Source organism: Aotus nancymaae, unplaced genomic scaffold (assembly GCF_030222135.1).
Source record: "Aotus nancymaae isolate 86718 unplaced genomic scaffold, 86718_ANA_hifiasm-v0.15.2.pri h1tg000089l, whole genome shotgun sequence".
NCBI lineage: Eukaryota > Metazoa > Chordata > Mammalia > Primates > Aotidae > Aotus > Aotus nancymaae.
In genome coordinates, this window is record NW_026988504.1 from 23,847,069 (window position 1) to 23,862,277 (window position 15,209).

At 47.0% G+C, this 15,209-nt stretch overlaps 1 protein-coding gene across 2 annotated transcripts; it reads right to left on the bottom strand.

The window, feature by feature from the left end:
• Window positions 1-903: 903 nt before the first annotated feature.
• G6PC1 (glucose-6-phosphatase catalytic subunit 1) lies at window positions 904-15,209 on the bottom strand. Of its 2 annotated transcripts, none has more exons than XM_064369191.1 (5): window positions 14,888-15,208; window positions 10,364-10,473; window positions 6,831-6,936; window positions 5,428-5,543; window positions 904-3,262 (listed from the first exon to the last, which is right to left on the bottom strand). In XM_064369191.1, the coding sequence occupies exons 1-5, from the start codon at window positions 15,121-15,123 to the stop codon at window positions 2,751-2,753; spliced, it is 1,080 nt and encodes a 359-aa protein (XP_064225261.1). In that variant the 5' UTR covers window positions 15,124-15,208; the 3' UTR covers window positions 904-2,750. The 2 variants fall into 2 exon arrangements, with proteins under 2 accessions (XP_064225261.1, XP_064225262.1); XM_064369192.1 differs by having other exon boundaries at window positions 3,121-3,262; window positions 6,831-6,853; window positions 10,358-10,473; window positions 14,888-15,209.

Genomic DNA, 15,209 nt, shown 5'->3' on the forward strand with positions numbered 1-15,209 from the left:
CAGTGGCTCACACTGTACTCCCGGCACTTTAGGAGGCTGAGGCAGGAGGATCACTTGAACCCAGGTGCTCAAGGCCAGCCTGGGCAACATAGTGAGATCCCCATCTCTATTTAAAAAAAAAAAAAAAAAAAAAGATGATTTCCTTTCTCCCTGTGTGGGACCATTTGATTTTGCAAGGGGCCTAGTTCCCCCAACACCCTCTACGAGCCCAAATCCAGTAGGAGAATGCAATCTTCCCTGAATATACAGACTCCAGAGTTGTGGTGTGAAATAGCAGATCTCACCCTTAGGAAATCAGGGATATGGTGATGAGTTGAGGCCTTTGGAGGTAGAACTCTGCACCCAGGATGAAATAAATCTCTTAGCAGAGAAATCTGCAATAGCTTCCTTGAGCATTCCTTGGTGCTGTGATTGGCTCTGGTTAGACTTTCTTGAACTATAACCCAAAATCTTGCTGACATTGAGTTATTGGATTCCAGAGCTGGCCTAGTCTTGTTGGGTAACTGCAACTTGTGTGCCCTGATTGCTTAGCTTGATAGTGACCCTGCCTGTCTGTTACAAGCTGCAATTTGATGCCATAGAGCAACTCATGCTGACTTATGGTCTAGTAGCAATGTTCTGTCTTGGCCAACTCTGGATCGTTCTGGTTCTATGCTGATTTTGTGCCTCCGTTACGTGCTCAACTCTGCCTGTGCCCCTGTGGATGCATTATAAGTCTCCCTATCCCTGATGGGACTCTTGGTCAACTCAAGACAGAGTGCTTTCCTTCTCCGCAGGGAAAATGCAGGCACAGAGAAACCAAATTATTTGTTTAGAGAAACAGAGAGCTAGAAATTCAGTTGGGCCAGAATTAGAAACTTCCGATCACACTGCATCTAAAATATAGTAATTAACAAGACTTCATTCTTAAATAAAATGTTGCTTTAATAAAATACTGCACATATGTATTTTTCTTTTCAAAGATGTTATGAGCAAGATGGTTGTTTTGAATGATAATGTATGGTATACTATATAATTAGTAGCAAAAACAAGGACTTTCAAATAAATAGGCTTCCGCTTTTTTTTTTTTTTTTTGAGGATAGTCTGTAAATCAGCTGAGATTGAAAAACAGGCAAGGAGGGCCGGGTGCAGCGGCTCATTCCTATAATCCTAGCACCTTGAGGGGCCCGAGGCGGGCGGATCACTTGAGGTCAGGAGTTTGAGACCAGCCTGGCCAACATGACAAAATCCTCTCCCTGCTAAAAACATAAAAATTAGCCTGGCATGGTGGTGTACACTGGTAGTCCCAGCTACTGAGGAGGCTGAGGCATAAGAATTGCTTGAACTGGGAGGAAGAGGTCGCCTTGAGCCAAGATCGTGCCACTGCACTCCAGCCTGGGTGATAGAGTGAGACTCCCTCTCAAAAAAAGGAAAGAAAAGAAAAATAGGCAAGAAGGAGTTGGCTAGCTAGGCACAGTGGCTTGCATCCGTAGTCCCAGCTACACGGGAGGCTACGGTATGGTGGGAGGATCGCCTGACCCCAGGAGTTCAGAGCAGCCTGAGCAACATAGTGAGACCCTGTCTCAAAAAAAAAAGAGAGAAGGCGTTGACTTTTCCTCCAAGAATGTGCTCTTGGTTGGCTTGGGATAGAGAAAGGAGTCGTATTTACCCTCTACACTGGAGTGACCTTCTGAGAGAGGAATCCCGGCACTCTCCTTGTCATTTTGCCCAAGATTTCAGAGTTGAATCGAAACATACAAAAGCACCACCAGAGTTGCCCTCTAGCCATCCGAAGATCCAGCGGGGTGGATGTGGAGCCAGTAGAAAAATCTGGGAAAAGCAGGGCTGGGCTTACGAGGAGGAAGATGTGATGTGATAGAGGAGAGGTCAGCTATACCTGAATGTTCTGACCTAGTACAGTGTCTGGGTCACTCCAGCCATTCAGAAATCCAGGGAAATACGATGACCATGTATACACAGTAAAAAAATACTAGAAGCAGAACGACCTCACCAACCACCTATTAATTATACTTCAGCTGCACCCCGTTACTGAGAGTGCATTATTATATAATTAAAGCCATTTAGACATGGCTTAGCATAGCATTTGCCTGATACACCACACACTAAAAACTCCTCCTTATGCGTCTTCTTTTCCTATCAGCTTCAGTGCTCCTTTCTGCTCTTCTTGGTAAAAATGAGCACAGGTAGAAAATTCTCATTTAGGATCTCCAGCCTGGGCTTGTGAGCTGGCCCTACCTGGAAGTCTTGCTTTTGTATATCTGACAAAAGAACAAGGGAAAATCCAGAACAATCCAACTTCCAGCATCAAGTCTTTCTCAATAGCTTCATTAGCTTTTCAACACCAATATGATTAGGATGGTAAAAGGGGGAGAGGACCACATGAGCTGATAGCACCTCTGGCCTCAACATGGGCTGGCAGAAGACCTTTCAAAGATAAAATGGGCTGTTCCAGTGGGAGTGAGCTCCCCATCTCTGAGAATATTCAAGTAGAGAGGGGAGGACCCCTGGCGGGAAACTTGCATGTGGTGGGAGGGTGTATGTGATATGGCACTTCCATCTGAAAGAGGCTGGAGTCACACATGGGAATAAGCCAGGCGACCCTCCAATCTGCCATCTGTGATTTAATTCCACAATGGCAGAATGGATGGCATGTCACTTGCTCCAAATACTGGTGGCCATTGCTTCAGATACTAGTTCCCCTCAATCCCTGGCACAGTTGTTGACTTTAAATACTGAAGACTCCACATCCCTTACAAAGACTTCTTGTGCGGCTGGCCCAGGACCTGGGCGAGGCAGTAGGGGATGACACTGACGGATGCCAGGGGCACTGCCGCACTCTTGCAGAAGGACAAGATGTAGAAGACCAGCTCAACTTGGGCGGGGGGTTTGAAGGAGTCAAAGAGGTGCAGGAAGACCAGCGAGGCTACAATGCAGCTGAGGCGGAATGGGAGCCACTTGCTGAGTTTGCCCTTGCAACTCTCCCTGTACATGCTGGAGTTGAGAGCCAGCCCCAGGCCAAAGAGCGTGCCCACGTTCTTGAGGAGGCTGGCAAAGGGCGTGGTGTCGATGTGGATCCATTCTGGCCGCTCACACCACCTCTGGGCTTTCTCCATAGTCCACAGGAGGTCTACACCCAGCCCCTTGAGCAGCAGATAAAATCCGACGGCGAAGCTCAACAGGAAGAAGGTAATGAGGAAATATTTCTTGAGGCTGGCATTATAGATGCCATGGATGTGGCTGAAAGTTTCTGCAACAGCAATTCCTGAGTGGAAGAAATAATGACTGTGAGAGACAGGAAGGATCTGGGACCTTTGCTAAAGGCGGGTTTGGAGCAATGGGTGACATGCCATCCATTTGTGGAATTAAATGTCTGTGACTGTGAAATTAAATCACAGGTGACAGATTGGAGGGTCGCCTGGCTTATTCCCATGTGTGACTCCAGCCTGCCCTCAGTATAGACTCTTTCAGATGGAAGTGTCATATCACACACATCCTCACACCATAGGCAGGTTTCCTACTAGGAGGTCCTCCTATCTCTGCTTGAATATTCTCAGAGGTAGGGAGCTCACTCCCGCTAGAATAGTCCATTTTATCTTTGAATGGCAATGATTGCTGACTGGTTCTTCCTTGTGCTGTGTGAAATTGGTCCCCCTCTAATACTATCTATTTTTCTCAGTTCTTTCTGCAGGAATTAGTAAGTGGTGAATCTAGTCTCTCTGTTACACGTTTGAACACAGTTATTCTCTTCAACCTAAACATTCCCAGGTTTTTCATGTGATATGGCTTCCAGGTTCTTCCTCAAACATGGAACCCAGGGCTAAATGCTGTGTTACTTTTGTGATTACCATGAAACCATTATCTCCCTTGTTCTCAGCATTCTTCTTTGAATGCTGCTGTGTTCTGCTCTTTCAAATCTCCAGGGAAGAAATGCCACAATTTTGTTAAGGTCTTTTTGTTGTTGTTGAGACGGAGTTTTGGTCTTGTCACCCAGGCTGGAGTGCAATGGCACAATCTCAGCTCACCACAACCTCCACATCCCGGGTTCAAGAGATTCTTCTGCCTCAGTCTCCTGAGTAGCTAGGATTGCAGGCATGTGCCACCATGCCCAGTTAATTTTGTATTTTTGTTTCACCATGTCGGTCAGGCCGGTCTCGAACTCCCAACCTCCGGTGATCTTCCCACTTTGGCCTCCCACAGTACTGGGATTACAAGTGTGAGCCACCGCACCTGGCTTGTTAAAGTCGGTCTTATAGTCCAGTGCCTCCCACAAAGTCTATCCTTCCTTCCCTCCTTCCCTCCCTCCCTCCTTTGCTTCCTTCCTTCCTTTTCTTTCTTTCTTTCTGAGATGGAGTCTTGCTCTGTCACCAGGGCTGGAGTGCAGTGGCGTGATCTGGGCTCACTGCAACCTCAGCCTCCCAGGTTCAAGCAATTCTCCTGCCTCAGCCTCCCCAGTAGCTGGTACTGCAGGCACATACCACCATGCCTGGCTAATTTTTGTAATTTTAGTAGAGACAGGGTTTCACTGTGTTAGCCAGGATGGTCTTAATCTCCTGACTTTGTGATCCCCCCACCTCAGCCTCCCAAAGTGCTGGAATTACAGGCGTGAGCCACCGCTCCTGGCCAAAATCTTTCTTATGTTTAACCTAAATCTTGTCTTATCCTTGTTAACTGGATCTAAGAAAACACAGATATTTAAGAACTCTATGAAAGAGATCAACTGCAGATACCTATATGGTTTGCAAATGAATGCACTGAAATAAAGAGCTTTCCTAGGACACTGTGTTAATTTGTTAAATTTGGCAGATTCCCTGAAAAGTAAATTAGGGCCTGTTGAAGATCAGTAAGAAATAAGGATTGTAAGCCAGGCGCGGTGGCTCACGCCTGTAATCCCAGCACTTTGGAAGTCTGAGGCGGGTGGATCACGAGGTCAAGAGATCGAGACCATCCTGGTCAACGTGGTGAAACCCTGTCTCTACTAAAAATACAAAAAATTAGCTGGGCATGGTGGCGCGTGCCTGTAATCCCAGCTACTCAGGAGGCTGAGGCAGGAGAATTGCCTGAACCCAGGAGGCGGAGGTTGCGGTGAGCCGAGATCGCACCATTGCACTCCAGCCTGGGTAACAAGAGTGAAACTCCATCTCGGAAAAAAAAAAAAAAGATTGTAAAAAGCTCTGACACGTCAAGCTAATTCAACTTGGTGAGTTAATCTGTTGTATGGTAACTTCTGCATAATTCATTCTGTAGATCTGGGCACTCCTCTAGAAATTAATCATTTCAAGTTGCTTATCCTTGACTTTCAACCCGCAGAAATGCTAACAGTACTGATTAAACACAGGACGTGGCTGGAATGCTGGGATTTTGTCCTGATTAGGGAGAGAAATGGACTAGGGTTGGGGGGAGGAGGAAGGGAGTCAGATCAGCTGATACCTGACAGGACTCCGGCGACAACTTGATGAGGAAAATGAGCAGCAAGGTAGATTCGTGACAGACAGACGTTCAGCTGCACGGCCCAGAATCCCAACCACAAAATGAAATTCAGGCACCTGCAGTGGAAGAGGCGACCGTAACAAAGGCAAGTGCAGCTCCTTCAGCAAAGAAAACAGCCCCGGCAGGAATGTTGGAGCCTGGGAAACTTATGTGCTCTCAGTGGAATTTTTGTAAATTGAAGCCGGTACTCAAAAGCCCAAAGACGCCTGCTGGGGGCTGGGTGCAGTGGCTCAGGCCTGTAATCCCAATACATTGGGAGGCCGAGGTGAGAGGATCACTTGAAGCCAGGAGTTCAAGACCAGTCTGGGCAACGTAGCAAGACCCCCATCTCATTAAAATTGGCTGGGCACAGTGGCTCATGCTTGTAATTCCAGCACTTTGGGAGGCTGAGGCGGGTAGCTCACTTGAAGTCAGGAGTTTGAGACCAGCCTGATCAACAGGTGAAACCCTGTCTCTAGTAAAAAAAAAAAAAAATACAAAATTAGCCAGATCCCAGCTACTTGGGAGGCTGAGGCAGGAGAATTGCTTGAACCCAGGAGGTCACAGTAAGCTGAGAGCTCGCTATTGCACTCCAGCCTCGGCAACAAGAGCGAAACTTCGTCTCAACAACAACAAAAACATTAGAATTAAAAAAAGATAAAATAAAAACAAAATAAGGCTGGGTGCAGTGGCTCACGCCTGTAATCCCAGCACTTTGGGAGTCCGAGATGGGCCAATCGCGAGGTCGGGAGTTCAAGACCAGCATGGCCAACGTGATGAAACCTCATCTCTACAAAAGATACAAAAATTAGCCGGGCTTGGTGGCACATGCCTATAATCTCAGCTAGTTGAGAGGCTGAGGCAGGAGAATCACTTGAACCTGGGAGTTGGAGGTTGTGCCATTACACTCCAGCCTGGGCAACAAGAGCAAAACTCCATCTCAAAAAAAAAAAAAAAAAAAATATGGTTTGCACTGTGGCTGCACATCGAATTCCCTGTAGCAGGAATGTCTTCTGTTTCTCTGGTTATTTTAACCTGGATGGGCGACCCTATGATTGGTGCAGACATGGGTTTTTATTTCAGCCCTGCTGCTACCTCACTACCTGATCTTTTAACTCCCTTCATGGTGTCGGGCCTTGTTTCCTTATCTGTAAAACAAGGGATTGCACTACCGGATCCCTTTCAGCCCAAACATTCCGTGACTCTGAGGCTTACCCTTAACCAAACTGCCACAACTCTAATCGGTGCCTGCCCAAGGAGTGGGAGCGGGCTAGGGGAGTATGAGGAAGATCACATGGTGTGCCAGCTACAGAGAGAGCCGTCTCCTGCCCTCCACCACCTACACCCCAGTGCTGAGTTCTCACCGAAATCTGTAGGTCGGCTTTTTCTTTCCCCGGAAGATGGAGAGAATAGATGTGACCATCACGTAGTATACACCTGCTGTACCCATGGCATGCCCAGAGGGGCTCCCTAAAGGTCAGGAAAGAGAATAAAGGTGAAAAGGCCTTCATCTGGGAGACTGCCAGGGGGCATCATCTACCCAGCCACCCAGCCATCCACCCATCTCTCCATTCATCCATCCATTCACCCCCCATCTTACCATTCATTCATTATCCATAACTCATTTATTTAACAAATATCCATCTACTATGCACCGAGCATTGTGCAAGGCTCTGAGAATACAATGGTGAGCAAAGCGAGAGAGGGTCCCTGTTCTTGCAGTTAAATACAGTCTGGAGATTACACAAAGAGTCAGCATACTGGGTGTACGGTGCCCTCCACATCTCTTCCTTCTCTCCTTGCACACTCTGTTCTAGCTATGCTGGCCTCATTGCTTTCCTTTAAACACACCAAATACCTTCCCACCTCAGGGCTTCTGCACTGTGATCCTCTCTGGGCAGATGGCTCTTCGCAGCTCTTCTGCCAGAAACTTACTTCCTCATATTCTTTAAGACTTGACTCAGATCTCACTTTCTCAGTGAGTCCTTCTCTGCTATTTAACCCTGCATGCAACTGGTTCCTTCTTTTTTTTTTTTTCTTTTAAGAGAGGGGGTCTTGCTCTGTCTCCCAGGCTGCAATGATCATAGTGGCATGAACAAAGCTCACTGTAGCCTCTACCACCTGGGCTCAAGCAATCCTCCCGCCTCTGCCTCCTGAGTAGCTGGGACCATAGGTGCACACCATCAAACCCAGCAAATTTTTACTTTTTATTTTTTTGCCAGGCTGGTTTTGAACTCCTAGGCTCAAGCAATTCTCCCACCCTTGGCCTCCCAAAGTGTTGGGATTATAGGCATGAGCCACCATGCCCAGCCTGGTTCCCATCCCATTCTTAATTCCTCTACCCTGAGAGACAGAGGGTCCTGAGATGTGCCCCCCAGACCTCCCTCCTGAACTGCAGGACTTATTTCGTAGCTGTTGAGAGTGTGATGGCAGATGACTCTCTGCTGTCAGCCTTCTCCGGGCATTGCTCTGGGCTAAAGAGAGTCACCTTGATCAAGGTTATGCTCTCCCTGGGGTCTGATTCCCTTGACCCAACTCTGAAGAGCCATCCCAACTTAAGAGCTCCCTGTGGGGTTGGATGAGGCAGACTCACAACTGACCTCTCCTGCCACGTTGGTTCCTGTTCCTTCTCTTCTACAAGTATAGTTCCCCAGAGTATCGAAACTCCAGCAGGTGAATCTCCATTTCAGCCTGCTTTCCAGGGAACCCCATAGATAAATAAAGGCTTTCTTCCCTCCCTGCCTCCCAGCCTCCCTCATTTCCTCCCTTCCTCCCTTTCTTCTTTCTTTCCTTCCTTCCTCCCTCCTTCCCTCCCTTTCTTCCTCCCTCCCTTCCTTCCTCCCTCCCTCCCTCCCTCCCTCCCTTTCTCCCTCCCTTTTTCCCTTGAACACTAATTATATACTTTGGGTAATTCATTTAAACTTTCTGGACCTTAACTACTCCACCTAAGGAGCAGAGATAGTAATTTGCTTTCGTAAAGACAGAAGACTAAATCAACCTCTTAAAGCCCCTTTCACCTTTCCAGTTTGTGCCTCTGTTAATTTCAGGGAGAAATTCATCCTTCATAACAAGCTATTATGATGAAAGCAAACATCTTTCTACCAAAGATGTTTGGTCCTTCTTTCCTTCTCCTTTCTTTTTCTTTTTGCATATAAACAATCATTTTCTAATATCCTACATATATTTTTCTTTCTTTCTTTCTTTTTTTCATATGGAGTCTCACTCTGTTGCCCAGGCTGGAGTACAATGGTGTGATCTTGGCTCACTGCCTCCGGACTCAAGTGATTCTCCTGCCTCAGTCTCCTGAGTAGCTGGGATTACAGGCATGTGCCAGGATGCCCGGCTAATTTTTGTATTTTTAGTAGAGACAGGGTTTTGCCATGTTGGCCAGGCTGGTCTCGAACTCCTGAACTCAGGCGATCCACATGTCTTGGCCTCCCAAAGTGCTGGGATTACAGGCATGAGCCACTGCACCTGGCCTATCCTATATATTAATAGTTTACTTTTTTATTTTTGAAACAGTCTCATTCTGGCCGGGCGCGGTGGCTCAAGCCTGTAATCCCAGCACTTTGGGAGGCCGAGGCGGGTGGATCACGAGGTCAAGAGATCGAGACCATCCTGGTCAACATTGTGAAACCCCGTCTCTACTAATACAAAAAAATTAGCTGGGCACGGTGGCGCGTGCCTGTAATCCCAGCTACTTAGGAGGCTGAGGCAGGAGAATTGCCTGAACCCAGGAGGCGGAGGTTGCAGTGAGCCGAGATCGCGCCATTGCACTCCAGCCTGGGTAACAAGAGCGAGACTCCGTCTCAAAAAAAAAAAAAAAAAAAAAAAAGAAACAGTCTCATTCTGTCACTCAGGCTGGAGTGCAGTGGCACAATCTCGGCTTACTGCAACCTCTGACTCCCAGGTTCAAGCGATTCTCCTGCCTCAGCCTCCAGAGTAGCTGAGACTACAGCTATGCACTACCACGCCCGGCCAATTTTTGTATTTTCGGTAGAGAAAGAATTTCTCCATGTTGGCCAGGCGGGTCTTGAACTCCCAACCTCAGGTGATCTACCCGCCTTGGCTTCCCAAAGTGCTGGGATTACAGGCGTGAGACACTGCGTCTGGCCTAGTTCACTTATTTATTATGATTTTTGTATATTTCACCTCCTCTATTCAGATTTCAGCTCCACAAGGGCAGGGATCTTTGTGTCTGTGTTGTTCACTGACAGAGGCATCCCTAGCACATAGAACAGGGTATAGCTCCCAGTAGGTGCTTGATAAGTAACAGCTGAATGAGTGAATATGCTCTGAGGTGAATGAGTGGTCTGTGAGAGCAAATAACTAAGGGATCTTCCCTAGTTTTGAGGCAGGGAAAGGGTCTCTGAGGAAGGGATGCTAGTACCTTAGAGGATACTAGTTTTAGAGGGCAGCTTAGACCTTAGGGCGAGGGAGGGGGCTTCCTATTACACACTGAAAATGAAATCTATCATTTGATTTGACAGTACCCATCTGGCTGTAACTAATAAAATGTAGGCATGGCGAGGGATTGGATGGTCAGCTCAGGAGGGCACATCCAGTGGGCCAGGCCATTGGGAAGGACCCCCCAGGACTCAGGCTTCTGCCTTCTCCTTTCTCAGGACACAGGGCTGCAGGGCGGTGACTCTCATAAGCTCTGCCTCTGGGTGCCTGTGCCTCTCCAGACTCCATCCAGGTTCTGTAACAGGCAGATTTCCAATACCATTGTGCTATTCAGGAAAACATTGCTGTAGTGAATTAATTTGTGCAAATTGTAAAGCATGATAAAAATACAAAGGAATGGCCCTCATCATGTCCCCTCAAGGTCAGTTTCACCATAACAGATGAAAGAGGTCCACCCAGCCTCCGTCTCTGCAGGGGCTGGGACGCTCACCTGGTCCAGTCTCACAGGTGATAGGGAACTGCTTTATCAGCGGCACGGAGGTGTTGCTGTAGTAGTCAGTGTCCAAAACCCACCAGTATGGACGCTGACCGAAGAGAATCCTGTGGAAAAACAGAACCAGTTTCTGGGGTTACTGAATGAATGCTTTGGCCCAAAGCCCACACCTTCAAGAAAAGTGTAGCTTGAGAAGGATTTCACATGTTGCCCGTAGAAGGGAGAACTGGGTGGCTGGGGAGAAGTGTGAGAGGGAGATGTTTTATGACACATATTTATGTATGTAACTTTTGCATTTAGAACTGTTTGAATGTATTATCTTTTTTTTTTTTTTTTTGAGACAGGATTTGGCTTTGTAACCCAGCCTGGAGTGCAGTGGCACAATCTCAGCTCATTGCAACCTCTACTTCCTGGGCTCCTACCACCTCAGCCTCCTGAGTAGCTGGGACTATAGGTGCATGTCACCACATCCAGCTAATTTTCATATTTTTAGTAGAGACGGGGTTTCACCATGTTGCCCAAGCTGGTCTCAATCTCCTGAGCTCAGGCAGTCCTCCCACTTTGGCCTCCCAAAGTGCTGGGATTACAGGCATGAGCCACCTCGCCTGGCCGTATGATTTATTTAAACACAAATAATGAAGCCCAAGATTCTGAACTCTGGCCAGGCGTGGTGGCTCACACCTGTAATCCCAGCACTTTGGGAGGCCAAGGTGGGAGGATTGTCTGAGCTCAGGAGATTGAGACCAGCCAGGGCAACATGGTGAAACCCCATCTCTACCAAAAATATAAAGAATTAACCAGGTGTGGTGGCACATAATTGTAATCCCAGCTACTTAGGAGGCTAAGGCAGGAGAATCGCTTGAACCTGAGAGGTGGAGGTTGCGGTGAGCCAAGATGGTACCACTGCACTCCAGGCTGGGAGACAGAGCAAGACTCTGTCAAAAAAAAAAAAAAGAGAGAGAGAAAAGAAAAGAAGAAAAATCCTGAAATCCATATAATGGCAGACTTTTTTTTTCTTTACCTCCAGAAGTATTTGCCCTGGAACTACAATTTTCAACTTGGACGTGCATATACCATGGGTTCCCTCTTCTTTCTTCAGGCCTCAGGGAATCTCGCATTTCCTCTGACATCAAACAATGCTCTCTATCCCCTAGACAAGCCCCTCCAGGAAACATGGCCTGCATTTCCATCAGAATTGCTCTCTGTAAGGATGTATATAGTTTCAGATGCTTATTCTGTATCCTCTTTGCTTTGAAACAGAGTATCTTAGACAAACCACTTTCCCTTTAAACTTACTAGATACATTTTTCACTGTGGAAACAGATGTCAAGTGTCAGTCAGGATGCTTTTTTCCCTTGTGATGGAGGAATAGTGATTTCTCACCTAAATCAGCGAGAGTGACCCCTACCAACCCAGAGAGATTGCATGGTTCTTCAATGGAGATCAGATGTTGGAATACCACTTCATCTTTTCTTTCTTTCTTTTTTTTTTTTGAGATGGGAGTCTCGCTCTGTCGCCAGGCTGGAGTGCAGTGGCACAATCTTGGCTCACTGCAACCTCCAACTCCCTGGTTCAAGCTATTCTCCTGCCTCATCCTCCCAAGCAGCTGGGATTACAGGCACATGCCACCAGACCCAGTTAATTTTTGTATTTCTTTGTTTCTTTTTTTAGTAGAGATGGGGTTTCACCATGTTGGCCAGGATGGTCTCTATCTCCTGACCTCATGATCTGCCCGCCTCGGCCTCCCAAAGTGCTGGGATTACAGGCAAGAGCCACCGTGCCTGGCCAACACTTCATCTTTTTATTTTTTAGAATCATGCTGCTGAAGGAGACACTGAAAACAAAATTTAGTAGCTTTTTCAACAGTGGTTTCAGGAATCTCATCAATCTGCCTGGGGCTCCAGAAACTAATATATTTTGTTCCCCTAAGCTAAAGGACTTTAATTGTTATAGCAAAAGAATATTAGAGCTAGAAGAGATCTTAAGAATCGCCTGATCAGAGGTTGCAGTGAGCGGAAATCATGCCATTGCACTCCAGCCTGGGCAACAAGAGTGAAACTCCGCCCCTCCCCTCCCAGAAAAAAAGATAGGCGTGGTAGCTCACATCTCTAATCCCAGCACTTTCGGAGGCTGAGGCAGGCAGATCAACTGAGGTCAGGAGTTCGAGACCAGCTTGGCCAACATGGTGAGACCTTGTCTGTACTAAAAATACAAAAATTAGCTGGGCATGATAGCAGGTGCCTGTAATCTCAGCTATTTGGGAGGCTGAGATGTAAGAATTGCTGGAACCTGGGAGGCGGAGGTTGCAGTGAGCCAAGATCACACCACTGCACTCCAACCTGGGTGACAGAGCAAGACTCTGTCTCAATAAATAAATAAATAAATAAAAATTACCTGATGACCAGCCTGGGCAACATAGTGAGACCCTGTGTCTCAAGAAAAAAAAAAAATTAGCTGAGCAGACTGGGCGCAGTGGCTCATGCCTGTAATCCCAGCACTTTGGGAGGCCGAGGCAGGCAAATAACGAGGTCAGGAAATCGAGACCATTCTGGCTAACATAGTGAAACCCCATCTCTACTAAAAATACAAAAAATTAGCCAGGCTTGGTGGCACGTGCCTGTAGTCCCAACTACTCAGGAGGCTGAGGCAGGAGAATCACTTGAACCTGGTAGAACGAGACTCCATCTCAAAAAAAAAAAAAAAAGAATTAGCTAGGCATGGTGGTGCGCACCTGCAGTCCTAGCTACTTGGAAGGCTGAGGAGGGAGGATAGCTTGAGCCCTGGTGTTTGAGGCTGCAGTGAGCTAAGATTATGCCTGCTACTGTATTCCAGCTTGGGTGACAGAGCAATACCTCGTCTTGAACGATCAAACAAAAAAGAATCAGCCGGTGGTAGGTAGTTTTGAGGATGGTAAAAATCTTAGAGGACAGCTAACCCCTTCATTTTCTAGATGAGGACATAGAGGCCAAACCAGTAGTGTGCTAGAGTCCTCTGGAGCTGGTCAAGAAGAGTCAATGATTAAATATTCAGGAATTTCGCAAGCAGGAACAAACTGTAGCTTGAAAGTGGCCATAATACAAAAATTAGCCAGGCGTGGTGGCAGGCATCTGTAATCCCAGCTACTCCGGAGGCTGAGGCAGAAGAATTGCTTGAACCTGGGAGGTGGAGGTTGCAGTGAGCCAATTCACGCCATTGCACTCCAGCCTGGGGGACAGAGTGAGACTCCGTCTCAAACAAACAAGCAAAAAGAAAGTGGCCATAATGGGAATGTTTGCATGGTAGAAACTGGCAAATCAGCACTGGATGTAACATAATTCTCCTCCTTCTTCTTCTTTTTTTTTTTTGTCTCGCTCTGTTGCCAGGATGGAGTGCAGTAGCGCGATCTCAGCTCACTGCAACCTCTGCCTCCTGGGTTCAAGCGATTCCCCTGCCTCAGCCTCCCAAGTAGCTGAGATAACAGGCGTGCACCGCCACACCCTCCCTATAACATAGTTCTTAAGAACATTGCCTCAGAAGCCAGCCTGCCAGCCTGGGCTTCCATCCTGGCTCAGCGTATACTAACCATGTTGCCCTAGTCATTTAACTCAGCACCTTGTTCTCTGCATCTACTATTTCTGTAAATAGTAACAACTCTCTCACAGAAAAGCACATAGCACATGGCCTGGCACACACTAAGTGTTTAATAAATGTTAACCCTGATTATTATTAAGCTGCCAGAGATAACCTATTTATAGATTATAAAACAGAAACTCAGAGAATTGATGACTTGCCAAGGACATGTAGTTGGTGGGTGGCAGAACGAGGGCTGGAGCCCCGTTCCCAGGCTGACTTTTCATTACCCCACAAAACAGGCTTTTGAATCATCTGTGTGTTTCCTTTTTTCATACAGCAAACATCATCTATCTTTTTTTTTTTTTTTTTTTTGCAACAGGGTCTTACTCTGTTGCCCAGGCTGGAGTGCAGTGGCACAATCTCAGCTCACTGCAACCTCCTCTGCCTCTCACCTCAGCCTCCTGAGTAGCTGGGACTACAGGTGCATGCCATCATGCCCAGCTATTTTTCCTAATGTTTTTGTAGAGATGGAGTTTCGCCATGTTGCCCAGGCTGGTCTTGAACTCCTGAGCTGACAGGATTTTCCCACTTCAGCTTTCCAAAGTGCTGGAATTACAGGCTTGAGCCACCATGCCTGGCCCTATACATCTATCTTTATTTTACCTATTCTGCTTCATAGTAATAAAAGTCTTTGCTCAAAGTCTATATAACTCAGACTTATCAGGAAATTCAACTGTCCTACCCTTTAACCCATATGAAATTGGCTTTCCTGTATTTTCAACTCACTGGTAGGATTTTTTTCTGTCTTCATTTTTTATGTAGATGATCCAAAATCAGAGAGAGGGGTTGGGAGTATGAGTAGCCCGTGGCTTCCTAAATAGCCTGGGAAAAGCAACTTCTGATGGACAGACATTTCCAGAGTGAATGCCAGCCTCTTTCCTTGCCGATCTCCTCTTTATAGGTTCTTACCACTTAAAGACGAGGTTGAGCCAGTCTCCAATCACAGCTACCCAGAGGAGTTTAATGCCCACAGCTTCTTGAAGATGGAACCAGATGGGGAAGATGACGTAGAAGGCATTCCTGAGGTCTGCGATCACAGACACCAGGATGAACCAGTCCTGGGAGTCTTGGTAATTCACCTGGAGGTAGCGTGTTGACTGGATCCCAAAGTCATGGAGAACATTCATTCCTTCCTCCATCCTCATCTCCTTGGCACCTCAGGAAGCTGTCAGCAGAGCCCTTGCACTTCTTCCAGGCCTGGTGGTGATTGCTCTGCTATCGGTCTGTGCCT